Below are 14,091 nucleotides of genomic sequence, written 5' to 3'. Positions count from 1 at the left end.
CAAATCGGCACGGATTCGACAGGAAATTGCAGCAAAAGCATCGCTACAACACACATGATGACTACTGGTTCTCTGTGACAGCAAACAGCACATAATAATCATCATATAGTTCAGCAATCCAGATCCACATTTAACTAAAGCATAATGTGAGTGACTAGTTACATAAACACTCACCTGGTTCTGTGCTTCGCAGATTACGTAACAACAGCACAGCAACAGTTCAGCCCAGCAGCAACATCTTCTTCGGGGCCATCTTTTTCGCCACTTTTTTTACATTTCTTTGTGCACAAATAGCTGCCTGGCTCTGAGATGCTGCAGCTAGTTGCCTGCATATATAAACACTTGTATTTCTAAGGAAGATTAAAAGTAAAATTTAGTAGAGACAAAAAGGTAAAAATAAATAAATATACCTTCTAGTCACAGGCCCTGGGCTGGCTTTCAGTGTTGTTGGTGTACACATGCAGGTTCGTCTATTACCAATGGACCATCTTTCAAAGATCCCTTCAGCTTATGTAACAACAGCACAGCAACATTCATCCCCAAGAGCAACATCCTCTTGGCCTTTTGCTCTTCCCTTTTCTCCCTGTGAATATCAGATCACAAATACAACATCAGCAAATTTACATAGAAGTATAGGAGCAGTATCTGGAAAAACAAGGCCCGAATGCCATCTTTTGAGACCTTCTCATGCTTTATCTCTGAATACATTGATTGCCAACAAATCCCAGTGAGATCTCCAGCACCCACACCAAAACCGACAGCACCAAACATGCCTCCCACCAAAATCCCAGACAAGAAGCGGAATCTGATGGGTGTACATATATGTCAATCAATAAATTCTAAAAGACAGCTCCAGATTTCTTGAGGTTCAGGAGTTCAGTAGCCAAAGAAACTCGTCAACACAAGGCTCTAGGTTGGCATTCTTCTTTTCTGTCAGGAAAGTAGAATGTGGTGTTTTATCAAATTCACCTTCACCTGAGGGACAAGCATGTCGTCCAGCATCTCTTATTTCTGTACTGTGTGTCAAAGCATTGTGAGTGGGATGAAATGAGTCTGTACATCAAAGAGATCAATTACCCTGGAAAAAATTCAAAGAAATCGATCAGCAGGTGCAAGTTTGCAACTGCACCGGGTCAGCTCACACTGTTTCAGTCGGTCGATCCTTATTCATCATCTGGGGGACAAGCGTGTCGTCCAGCATCTCATATATCTCTGCACACTGCGGATGCCCCTGATCCCTGGAGAAAAACGAGTGGGACCTCGCATCCACCACGATCAGGCTAACCCCAGGCATCTTCCTCACCTTGCTCCCCTTCATAGCCTTCCACACACCTGCCATCTCCTCCCACATCCCACCTGACGCAAACACATTGGCCAGAACCTTGTAGTAGCCCTCTGAATCTGAACCAAAGGAGCCGTCAGACTTGGCAAGAGCCTCCCCCACTTCCCTGGCTGCATCTACCTTATTATGCATCATGCAGGCTCCCAGCAGCGTCCTCGCGACAGCGTCGTCATGCATATCCAATGGCATGGCAGCGATGACCTCCATTGCTTCCCTCACATGCCCTGCACGGCCGAGGATGTCAACGAGGCAGGTGTGGTGCTCGATAGTCGGCTCAAGCCCATAGGCTCGGCGAATTGATGCGAAGATTGCCCAGCCTTTGTCGACAAGACCGGCATGGCTGCAGGCTGACAGCACAGCGGTGAACGTGGTCGAGCTGGGCTTATATCCATGCTGCAGCATCTGACCAAAGGCCTGCAGCGCGTACGAGGCATGGCCATGGTTTGCGAAGGCTTGCATCATCGATGTCCATGTGATGGCATCTTTCTCTTGTAGCATCTTGAAAGCTTGCCAGGCAGAGCGCAGGTCGCCACTCCTTGAGTACATGGTGAGCAGAGCGTTTCCTAAGGAGGTGTCTGACAGGAGACCTCGTGTGGTAGCGAGGCCATGGATTTGCCCAACTTCAGATGTGCTGTTGGATGTAACCAAGACACTGATCAATGTGGTGATGTCAGGAGATACCGCTGACCGGAGCATGAGAAGAAATAAACCAATGATTTCATCCTTACGCTCGTCCTTGGCATAGCCATGGATCAGGGCATTCCAGCTCACCAGGTTCTTTGCGGGCATCGAATCAAACAGTCTCTGAGCCTCGTTCATCTGGCCATCATTGGCATAAGCAGTGACCATCGCATTCCACGCCGCAATGTCCTTGTTTCTCGGCATTCTGTCGAAGAACTCTCTCGCCATCGAAACACGACCGTTCTGCGCCAAGCCAGTGACCATCGTGGTCCAGGAAACCACGTTCCTATCCGGCATCCTCTCGAACAGCCGAACCGCCTCGTCCACTTTCCCAGCACGGAGGAAACCGGAGATCATGGCGCTCCAAGAATACGAGTTCCTCTGGGGCATCCTGTCGAACAGCTCCGCGGCCTCCTGGAGGTGGCCGTGGTCGGCGTAGGCCTTCACCATGACCGTCCAGGTGACCACGTTCCTCTCCGGCATCTGGTCGAACAGCTCCCTCGCCTCCCTCAGCATGCCGCTGCGCGCGTACCCCTGCACCATCGCCGTCCAGGAGACGACGTTGCGGGCCGGCATCGCGTCGAACAGCGCGCGCGCCTCTTCGACGCGCCCCGCGCGGCAGTACCCGGAGACCAGGCAGGTCCACGCCGCCACGCTCTTGACCGCCATTCCGTCGAACAGGCTGCGGGCGCGGTCGACGCGGCCGGCCTTGAGGTGCCCGTCCAGCATCACTGCATCCAGATGGGGGCCGCGGGCGGACGCGGGCGCCGCGCGGAAGAGCGCCTCCGCACGGGGGAGGTCGCGGGACCTCAGGTGGAGGTCGACAGTGGCGGCGTAGGCGACGGCGTCCCGGTGCGGCCGTTCGTCGAGCACCGCGCGTGCCTGGTCATCGGCAGTGCGGGGGGCTGGGGCTACTGGATACTGGTCGGCACGACTTGCCAGGGCGCCGTGGAGGCGGAGAAAGACGGTGTGGAGCGAGGGACGGAGGAGCAGCCGCCGGCGCCGGAGCCGGCGAAGAAAGGCGCGGGACATGCCCGGCTCCGCCGTCTGACGGGAGAAAAGGAAGTGAGAGTGGCAACAGCTCGATTTTCTGCAGTATCTCTGCACTTTTGCCCTGTACTCAGAAGTCAGAATTCAACATGTTTGTGCAACAGAGCAAAATCAAAATAAATAGTAAATAAATTTAAAAAATTCTGATTTTTGTTTTGTAGATGTTCATATTAGTGTAGCAAGTGTGCTTGACAATTTTCTTGCCATACGGGATAACACTGCTTCGTCGGTGAAAAAACAAACTGAAATGTAACATTTGAGGTTCGACTTCTTTCTTTCTTTTTTGCACGGGTCAAAATGCTTAAGTCAAAATTAAGCTTCTCATTCGCAAGTTTTCCTGGATGAAACCAAATATTCAGAGAGAAAATTCAACAACAAAATTAAAAGAAAAAAATTACTGCACTTAATGCGGCTCTAGAACCTAGCGAGGGTGTCAGAACACTGGCCGTGTGAACTCACCAAGAGCAATGTCACGGTGTAGCAATTTTCAGAATTGCATATTCAGTACAAAGCTTTGCCTGGATTCCGTACAACAGAGCTTGCCTTTCAAGTACAAGGCTGTGACTTCAAAGGAAAAGAAAAAGATTAGTGACGTAAAACGTCTTATATAAGTTACAGATGTTTTTTTGTCCAATCAAGGATGTAAAATAAAATCAGCTCAGCAAATGTATGCAAATGAATCGGCAAACATGACCATCAGATTTATGCAACTGAATCACACAGTCGAGTCAAGATTACAGGCTACTTGCATGAGAAATGAGACTACAGAATCAAGCTTCGATTGCCTGCCTGAAGCTTCACCAGCAGAAAAAGTTGCAACATTCAGATGGAGCTTGGAAATTCAGACTATAGTTGCGGCCGGCGAGTCGTCACCGTAGCATGAGGGCAGCACTACGGCCGCTGAACCTCCGCCGCGTCGTGGCCACCGAGTCGCCGTCACGTCGGGGGGCAGCTGCATGCTGCGGGCGCCGAGTCGCCGATGCTAAGATAAGGGGGGCATGTGTACAACAGTGTTTAAGTGGCTTGTTGGTAATTCCACTTTTGATCCCTGCCATCCAGTATATCGATCTAATGGGCGGCCACGGTGGAAGCTTCCAGATTTGCGCTGAATTTTAGTTTTCACCGGATACTTCCCCCTTCTTGAATTGCCAAAGCTAGTTGCCTGCAAATATAAACACTTGGATTCCTTAGGAAGATTAAAAATAAGATTCAATCAATGGAGTAAAAAGATGGCGGTTTATTACCTTTAGTCACAGGCCCTGGGATGGCTTGTAATGTTGCCACACTTGTGGTGGGTAGGTAGCCTTTGGTGGTGGTGCACAGTGAGAAGCAGCAACAACTTCGTCTACTGCCAATGGACCATCTTTCACTATTTTCTTCTTACTCTTCCTTTTGCTGTGAACACCACATCACAAATAGTAGTGAAATTACATACAGCAGTAACACTTTCTGGAAGACAGTCTCAGATTTCTTGAGGTTCAGGAGTTCAGTAGCTAAAGAAACTCTTGTCCTCTGTTCCTAAATATAAGTCGTCGTTGGGGGAGTCAGTTTACACTCCCCCAACGACTTATATTTAGGAACGGAGGGAGTATTCTGTACTGTGTGTCAAAGCATTGTGTGTGGGATGAAATAGGCTTGTTTCATCAAAGAGATCGATTACCCTAAAAAATCAAAGAGATCAATCAGTTGATGCAAGTTTGCAACTGCATCGACCAGCTCAAACTGTTACAATCCTACTTCATCATCTAGGGGACAGGCGTGTTGTCGAGCATCTCGTATATCGCTTCCCACTGTGGATGCATCTTATCCTTGAGAAGAGAGTGCGGGTCCTTTGCATCCAACATTATCTGGCTAACCCCAGGTGTCCTCCACAACTGGCTCCCCTTCATGGCCTTATACGCACCTACCATGTAGTAGCCTCCGGAACCTGAACCAGAGGGACCGTCAGACTTTGGAAGAGCTTCCCCCACCACTGTTCCCAACTTGGACGCTTAGGCGGCAATGCACCCTGAAGGCATGGCCTTCGTCGACGAGACCGGCGATAAAGGTGGTCGAGCTGGGCTTGTATCCATGTTGCAACATCTGAGCAAAGGCCTGCAGCGCGTAGGAGGCACGGCCATGGTTGGCGAAGGCCCGCATCATCAATGTCCATGTGATGGGATCCTTCTCTTGTAACATTTTGAAAACTTGCCAGGCAGAGTGCAGGTCACCGCTCCTTGAATACATGGTGAGCAGAGCATTTCCTAAGGAGGTGTCTGACAGGAGACCTCGTGTGGTAGCCAAGCCATGGATTTGCCCAACTTCAACTGTGCTCTCGGATGTAACCAAGACACTGATCAATGTAAATCTGTCAGGGGATACTGCTGACCGGAGCATGAGACGAAATAAACCCATGACTTCGCCCTTGTGCTTGTTTTTGGCATAGCCATGGATTATAGCACTCCAGCTCACCAGGTCCTTTGCGGGCATAGAATCGAACAATCTCCGAGCCTTGTTCATCTGGCCATTGTTGGCATAAGCAGTAATCATCGCATTCCATGCCGCGGCGTCCCTGTTTTCCGGCATTCTGTCAAAGAACTCTCGTGCCATCAAAACACGGCCGTTCTGCGCTAAGCCTGTGACCATCGTGGTCCAAGAAACAGCATTCCTATCTGGCATCCTCTCGAACAGCCGAACCGCCTCGTCCACTTTCCCAGCACGGAGGGAACAAGAGATCATTATGTTCCAGGAATACAGGTTCCTCTGAGGCATCCTGTCGAACAGCTCCATGGCCTCCTGGAGGTGGCCGTGGTCGGCATAGGCCTTCACCATGACCGTCCAGGTGACCACGTTCCTCTCCGGCATCTGGTCGAACACTTCCCTCGCCTCCATCAGCATCCCGCTGCGCACGTACCCCTGTAACATCACCGTCCAAGAGAAGAAGTCGCTGGCCGGCATGGCGTCGAACAGCCCGCGCGCCTCCCTCATCATCCCGCTGCGCGCGTACCCCTGCAACATGGCCGTCCACGAGACGACGTCGCGGGCCGGCATCGCGTCGAACACAGCGCGCGCCTCTTCGACGCGCCCGGCGCGGCAGTACCCAGATACCACGCGGGTCCACGCGGAGATGGTCTTCACCGCCATTCCGTCGAACAGCGTGCGGGCGTGGTCGACGCGGCCGGCCTTGAAGTACCCGTCGAGCATCACGGTGTCCAGACGGGGGCCGCGGGCGCCGCGCGGAAGAGCGCCTCCGCGCGCGGGAGGTCGCCGCAGCTCAGGTGGAGGTCGACCAGGTTGGCGTAGGCGACGGCGTCCTCGTGCGGCGTTCCGTCGAACACCGCGCGGGCAGAGCGGCGGCCGCGGTGGGCGGGAAGGGCTGCGTACGCGCTGGGGTGGTTTGCCAGGGCGCCGTGGCGGCGGAGGAATGTGGTCTGGGGGAGCAGCGGCCGGCGCCGCCGGCGAAGCGGCTGGAAGACGCGACCAAGGATCATGCTGTAAGGCCAAGCTCTAATGGCGACGGTTTGTTTTGCAGATGACACCGGAATTTTATGCACGTTTAGAAAAATGGCCAACGCTCAGCGCACGGTCGACCGGCAGGAGCGTCGGATCGGTTCCCTCGTGGGCCGTTAGATGGTCTCGCACGCAGCCGTTGGATCAGCATCACTCCCTCTTCCACTCTTCTCCTCCTCTCATGTGCCTCTCGTCGCAAAGCCCTTCCCATGCTGCGCTTGTGTGCCCTCGTTCGGCCGTGTTGGTGCAGCACGTTCCTTGGGTCACCACACTCGCAGTAGCCGCTGGCCAGCTTGCAGCATGTCGCTTGGCTGTTGCATCTTGTCGTCTCACCGGTTGTAGCATCACGTGTCGGCATGGTCCGATTGCAGCATTGATGGATCCTGGTTCTATCACCTCGTGTCGCTGACTGAAGCATCGTACATCGTCAGTTGTAGCATCGGTGTCGGCATGGCCAACACACATATTGAACTAGCTGACGCCTTTTGAACCAAGGAATTCTTCTTTTTGGAACAATCAAAAATCTTGAGGGTGAGTCTTTGGGTCGCAAACCATGGAGCCAAGAGAACTCTTATAAAAAGACGGTCACGCCATTGCCAATGGAGAAGGGCGTGGCACCAACAAAAAGATCCTTGTCCTGCTCGTTGCAGGGTGATCCAAGCCCAATCCATGGCTTTGTTGGCTCGGTCGAAGCAAACCAAAGCCATTGCGGCATAAGGGGGGAAGCAAACTTCTCAAGATTGAGGATACCGAGGCCACCGAGAAGTTTAGGATTACACACTTGCTCCCAATTCATTTTGCATTTGCCTCCTGACACCTTGTCACAACCAGCCCAAAGGTACGCACAACAGAGCTTGTCAATATATTCCCAGATCTCGACATGAAACTCAAGCAGCGTCATGTGATTGATGGGGATTGTAGTGAGGACCGCTTCGACCAAAACAACACAACCAGCAAGAGCGACACGCTTCCCGGGCCATAGAGTGAGCTACAATTAGGTGCAGCTTCCCTTGTGTCGTGGCCTTGCCGAGGATGTGGTGGAGCGGGTCGATGGCACGGACAAATGGCGACGGTTTGTTTTGCAGATGACACTGGAATTTTATGCACGTTTAGAAAAATGGCTAACGCTCAGCGCCGGTCGACCGGCAGGAGCGTCGGATCGGTTCCCTCGTGGGTCGTTAGATGGTCTCGCGCGCAGCCGTTGGATCAGCGTCACTCCCTCTTCCACTAGTTCTTCCTCCTCTCATGTGCCTCTCGTCGCAAAGCCCTCCCTGCGTTGTGCTTGTGTGCCCTCGCCCGGCCGTGTTGGTGCATCACGTTCCTTGGCTCATCACACTCGCAGAAGCCACCGGCCAGCTTGTGGCATGTCGCTTGGCTGTTGCATCTTGTCGTCTCACCGGTTTGTAGCATCAGGTGTCGGCGTGGCCTAGTTGCAGCATCGGTGGACCCTGGTTCTATCACCTCGCGTCGCCGATTGCAGCATCGCACGTCGTCACTTGTAGCATCTGAGCGAGGTTCAAGCTTGAAGACCAAGGTTGGTGTTTTGTTGCAATGCAGCCACTTGGCGAGGTTCCTAACATGTAAAAAGTCAAAAATGTATACTTCTTTTCTTGATGAATGCACTCTGAGCTGAGGAGATGAGGTTATTCATGTGGGGGGCGAGGCGAGAGGCCAAACATCTTGGCAATGATTTTAGCAATGGCATAAATGAGGCTTATTGGTCTGTAGTTTGAGATATCTTGAGCACCATCTTTCTTTGGGATGAGAGCGGGATTGATGGACCTGAACCAATGAAAATTGTCCACATGCAAGTTTGAGAAGCAGCTTGACAATATCCTCGCACGTCTTAAAGAAAGCATTAATGAACCCATCAGGGTTCGACGCCTTCTCTCCCGAAAGGTCAAAAACATCAGACTTTGCTTCCTCCTCGGAGAAAGCAATCCCTTTTGCCTAGGCACCCCTTTTTTCATGATGGTGACAAATGCTTTTGGACGACAACCTCCTTGTGCTCATGTATAGTAACCCACCCAGGGCCATGCTTGAGGCGGTGGATATTTTTCTGTTCTTCTTCTTCTATGGTTGATTCAGAAGTCAAAATATTTACATATCCCTCGTTCAGATTGGTAATTCTGGAGCATTGCCCCTTGCAAGCACTCTTGAAAGTGGTTAAACCAAGCACTCTTCTTTTGAGTCTTTTCTTGAGATCCCACTTATCAACAAAAAAACACTCTATTTTCTTGGGCCGCATCAAGGCGAAGGATGGCCTCGAGAGCCATGTGCACCTAAACCATGATGTTGGAGAAGATGGTTTTGCTCCAAGCGCGATGCCGCTGGCTAGTCTCTTGAGCTTGTGAAAAAGAAGCCCAGAAGGACCGGAGTGGGTGGAAGCTTCATTCCAAGCTTTTTGCACCACAAGCTTGAATTGAGGCTTCTTGGTCCAAAGATTCTCAAAGTAGATAGCTATAAGTGTAAGTTGCATCTCATAGCCGGTTTATGTCCTATATAAGGACGTGTACTCGAATACTACCATAGTTTAGATTTTGTTACTAAACTTTAAAAAATCTTGTCTATAATCGTAATGATTTTTTCTGAAATAGACTTTCATCTCGCTTTACATTATTATTAATAAAGTAACCGCGGTCCAAAGATACAAGGCTTGCCGCAATCGTATAGACTTCGCCACATAAACCATCTGGATGGTATTAGATGACACAACATATAGTGGTTTCACAGGCACCATGATTGCTAAATCAGTTAAAAAATGTTAGAGATACAAAAGGTAAGATGCAAGCACAGAAATACTCTTACGAAATAAACCACGAAGATGGTAAATACCGAACATTCGGATTTTAAGCATGGCAACACGAACGTTTTTCATGGCAACTTTAGTTTGACGCGAGGTGGCAGCCCAAGATAAACTATGGAACATAAATTTTATTTCTTTATTCACGAAGCAAAACTTTGAAACGACCAGCAAAATGCAAAATCGATAATAAATAATCCAGAAACCAGATAAATTCTACCCAGACACACTCAATAGATACATACAGATCGATGAAATATGAATTACAGCCGAAGAGAAACCCTTTTTTCTTTCTTCCATGGAAAAGATAATAATTTATAAGCATAATCTGAAACAATAATAATAAATTTAAGCAAACTGCGAGATCGACTGATGGCATGGCGACGGCGACGGCGTCTAGACGTAGGCGTGCTTCTCCAGCAGCTTGAGCACCTCCTCCTGGCTGTTGAGCCTCGCCACGTCGATGGCCGTCTTCCCGTCCAGGTTCTGCAGCGTCCTGCATTTTCATTCCGCCATGATCGAGCTCCGTCGTCAGTATGTACTTAGATTACTATGTCAGCGAGCAAGCAGGTGATGCGATCATGCATGGCGGCGGCGCGGGAGATGAGATGGGATGCGATGGCTACGCAGTACTCACACGGAGGCGCCGTGGTCGACGAGCAGCGCGACGCACTCCTGGCGGCCGTAGCCGGCGGCGTAGTGGAGCGCGGTGTTCTTGTTCTTGTCCACGGCGTCCGCGGCGGCGCCGGCCTCCAGCAGCGCCTGCGCGCACCCGAGCTCGCCGTAGCCGCACGCGAAGTGCAGCCCCCGCCGCCCCTCCGAGTCCTCCTCGTCCTTGTCCACGCCCTCCGCCAGCGCCTTCTTCAGCCCCTCCACGTCGCCCACGCTCGCCGTCTGGTGGATGATAGACTCCTCCTCGTACTCCCCTTCCTCGCCGGCAGCAACCTCTTCCTCCTCCTCTGCCTCGGCTTCAGCTCCGGCGGCGGCGCCCGACGGGCCCACGCCCATCGCGCGGCCGAACTTCTGCAGCGCCTCCGGGTCGTTCCAGTACCTGACAGAATACCAAGCGATATCAAGATTGATCGACCGCATCGCCATTGATGCCGGAGAGAAGGAGGCGGTTACTTCATCATGGCGGCGGGGCCGCCGGACTCGATCTCGTCGAGGATGGGCTTGAGGGAGGGGTCGTCCTTCATGCGGGCGACGCGGGCCTGGAGCTGCTCCTTGTGGGCGGGGTTGGTGAGGCCGCCCAGGACGGAGGACATGGCCGGGTCCTGCATCAGCGCGCTGCCCAGCCGCTCCGCCATGGCCACGAACTGCGGGTTCTGCATCAGCTGCTGCATCGTCGACACGTACTTCTGCGGGTCCAGCGCGGCCGCCACCTCCTGCGGCGAGCGCGCCGGCGCCGGCGCCACCGTCTTCTGCAGCTGCTCCGCCATCTCGCTGAAGGACGGGTCCTTGGCGATCTGCTCCGCCATCTCCTTGATGCTCGGGTCCTGCAGTGCACGCCACGCCACAAAATTCAGGATTCAAATTTGTTAAAATGATCCCAAATTTCTTCAGTGAAATCGAAGCAAATTAGCAACCGATTCAAACCAATATTTTAAATAGCACGCTATTTCGCCGTTATAATGCGGTTATAGCATATTTGGAAGGGAGACGTTACGTTTTGGCAAAATCGGACGCTATGGCGCTAAACGCGTAATTAGCGCGCTACACACGCTATAACGTTGTAACGTTGTAACGTTATAACGCGCAGACCATGCAAAACTGAAATAAGCACAACCCAGCTGGCCCAGCAGGCCAAAATCAACCCACGATCACTAGCTTTCTCACTCCTTTTATCAGATTCTCCCACTAGCTTTCTTACTCCTTTTATCAGATGCATATATTGCTTGCTCCTATGAAAAATTTAGTTGCTTAAATACTTTATTTTTAGATATATTTGATTTTTTTTGCAAACGCTATTTTGAAATATAGCACGCTATTAGCACGCTATAACTCGTGTAGCGTTTAGAGAAGGGCCTCGCTATATTTTGTAGCGCGCTATTTAAAATATTGATTCAAACTTGTAAACATAAATCTTCCAAGAACTCTCATGCTTGAAATGAACAGAGCAAAACGGAGCATTGATAATTCTGCAGAAACTGTAAAATGCTTCAGTGAGAGCTTGATTACGTTGAGCAAGTTCATCATGGTGGAGAAGTCGAATGGGCTGGCCGGAGCACCCGCCCTGCGCGCCGCCGTAGCCGCAGGCGGCCGCCGCTGCCCCTCCGCTGCCGCAGCCGCCGGGGAAGGCTCCTCCTCGGCCTTAACGCTTGTCTTCTCCTCCGCCGGCGCCGCAGCCGCCGGGGAAGGCTCCTGCACGGCCTTGACGCTCGTCTTCTCCTCCGCCGGCGCCGCAGCCGCCGCCGGGGAAGCCTCCTCCACGGCCTCGACGACGCTCGTCTTCTCCGCCTCTGCCCAAACAATCCACAAGCAAAGCTTAATTTCCCCATCATCTCTCTAATCCAATTCTTCCCGCCACAAACAAGAAACCGACCGAGTAACCACGCAAGAACAACGAAGCAGCGAAACGCGTGGCTCCTGACCTTGAGTGGTGGCCATGTCGAGCGGCGACGGCAGTGAAGACGACGCCGGCGTTGAGTGGGTGTTGTGAGGAACTGAGGATGACGATGATGGGGAAGATGATAAGGTGGTGGTGGCGATGGATGGAGAGGAGGGAGTGCGAGTGCGACCAACCAACCAAACCCAACCGGCCGGTCTCCTTTTCCCGGCGTATTTTTTCTCCCGGCGGGTTATATAGCAACGCTTGGCCGACTAATGTTTGGACACATCACTTTGGTTTACAACAACAGTAGATCTTTCTGGAAGGTGCCAGGTGTGAGACCCCAAAGGTAAGAATGTTCATTTACCACATGAAATAAGTTGTTTCTATGCATTCTACGAGATCATAAAGAAAATCATGCTTTCATATTTGCCGCATAAACCAAACCGGGCTTTCATATTGCCTAGGAGAAAACGATTGGCTTTCTTGTTTCTCAAGCGACTCAAAAAAAAAAACCTAATGGCCTAAAAACGTCTTATAAAAGTTTATAAAGAAGGTATTTAAAAATTATGGCAGACAAGACAACGCAAAATGGGATTTTTCCTTTCCCTTGAGCTAAGGCGGCTAAGGCAAAGTTCTGCTCCCCTCATAGCTCCATCGGCCACATCCTGGATCTACCCGCCACTCCGGCAGCTGGGTTAGGGTGTCTCGCCATGTGTGCGCGGCGGTGAGAGCTGATTTAAGCACTACATAATGATTCAAGGATTTAATGGCAGCGACTACCTCTCCATAGCACTGGCTTTTAGGGGTACGTGCATGAAGATTTCCCGGCAGTGGAGAATCTTGAATGAAAATCAAGGACAGACTCAAAGTTAACGGTGTGAAAAAGGAAAGCCATTAACTCTCAATTCTTTTGTTGAAAGAAGGTTAGAATTTACCGGCAAAAAAGAAGAAGGTTAGGATTGCCATAATACTAGTGGGAACGTATACTATTCACTACTAATTTCTTTTTTGCATTGCTGGAGGGCAGGCTCAAGCCTATTAACGCCTACCCAGTTGATTCGCCACTGCTTCCCGGTTGTCATCGACAAGTTCAGCTGGCTCCGGTATAGTCTGCGGCTTGTTTTAGTGGTAGTAGTGGTCACTCGGTGGTCCAGAGACCTCGGCGCAGTTTTTATTATGTTTGAGGTACTTTGTACTTTCGTTGAACTTTGATAGTATATCTGGGTATTTCATAAAGAAAAAGACAATATAAAATGGATAAGGAGTTTTTGGTACGATGAATATGAAATTTTCAAGTCGACTAAGCCCTAGTCACTCCTAGAAAATACACATGGGCTCGGTCTTATAAGCCGATCGAGGAGGTAGATTTATGTTAAGCTACACCAATAAGATTGAGCTGCATTCAGAAGAAAAACATTCCATTTTACACGGAATATAGTCATCTTTTCCAATCTTACACGGAATATAGTCATCTTTTGTACTCCCTCCGTTCGTAAATACAAGTCTTTGTAGATATTTTACTATGAACCACATACGGATGTATATAGATGCATTTTAAAGTGTGGTTCATTCATTTTACTCCGTATGTGGTTTATAGTGGAAAGTCTTCAAAGACTTATATTTAGGAACGGAGGGAGTACTAATTTCAGTTTAAATGAAGTTTTGAATTTTGATGCCATGTTGTAGAAGCCCCTAGAATTTTGGTTGCTTGCTGTGTGGTGCATCCGTGCATGGTACCTTTAGCAACAACTTTGTTCATCATGGTGGTGGGGGCAAGACCCACACCACGGTGCCATGCTTGCACCCCATGCAATGCCTCTGCAAAGGCCCCGCTACAGAGAAGGATCCACAGACAGGGTTGGATGGATGCCGATAACAAATGTGCGGATGCAATTGCCTCTCCTAGAAACCGTTGCTATCGCCACAAGATCCATTTCTACACGGTTTTTGCACCACGCCGACAACGATATTATTCATCTTCAGAGGAACATTCTAGTCTTCAAGACATTCCCGCAATTTCTGCGGAATCACAAATTAACGGATCCGAATAGTTTGCCTGCAAATCATTTAGCAACTTTTTTTTTGAAGAGGAATTAATATTTCGCAATTTGAACACATCAATAAATAAATAAACTTGGCTAAGCAAAAAATGCAAGACGGAAGAGACGGCCGACG

General features: G+C 50.6%; 2 protein-coding genes and 1 pseudogene across 2 annotated transcripts; all 3 read right to left on the bottom strand.

The window, feature by feature from the left end:
• Nucleotides 1-1,072: 1,072 nt before the first annotated feature.
• Nucleotides 1,073-3,111, bottom strand: LOC123114367 (pentatricopeptide repeat-containing protein At2g35030, mitochondrial-like). Its single transcript, XM_044535810.1, has one exon. It carries the CDS (start codon nt 3,053-3,055, stop codon nt 1,139-1,141), a length of 1,917 nt encoding a protein of 638 aa, XP_044391745.1. The 5' UTR covers nt 3,056-3,111; the 3' UTR covers nt 1,073-1,138.
• A 535-nt stretch (nt 3,112-3,646) lies between these two features.
• On the bottom strand, nt 3,647-6,561 carry LOC123114366 (pentatricopeptide repeat-containing protein At2g35030, mitochondrial-like; annotated as a pseudogene).
• Nucleotides 6,562-9,478: 2,917 nt separating this feature from the next.
• LOC123114364 (ankyrin repeat domain-containing protein 2A) lies at nt 9,479-12,185 on the bottom strand. The gene is made up of 5 exons (XM_044535809.1): nt 11,957-12,185; nt 11,544-11,824; nt 10,491-10,861; nt 10,003-10,416; nt 9,479-9,861 (listed from the first exon to the last, which is right to left on the bottom strand). The coding sequence occupies exons 1-5, from the start codon at nt 11,970-11,972 to the stop codon at nt 9,762-9,764; spliced, it is 1,182 nt and encodes a 393-aa protein (XP_044391744.1). The 5' UTR covers nt 11,973-12,185; the 3' UTR covers nt 9,479-9,761.
• Nucleotides 12,186-14,091: the final 1,906 nt, after the last annotated feature.

This window comes from Triticum aestivum, chromosome 5B (genome assembly GCF_018294505.1).
Source record: "Triticum aestivum cultivar Chinese Spring chromosome 5B, IWGSC CS RefSeq v2.1, whole genome shotgun sequence".
Lineage (NCBI taxonomy): Eukaryota > Viridiplantae > Streptophyta > Magnoliopsida > Poales > Poaceae > Triticum > Triticum aestivum.
The sequence above is the reverse complement of the archived record's forward strand: the minus strand, read 5'-3'. Positions and strand labels throughout refer to the sequence as shown.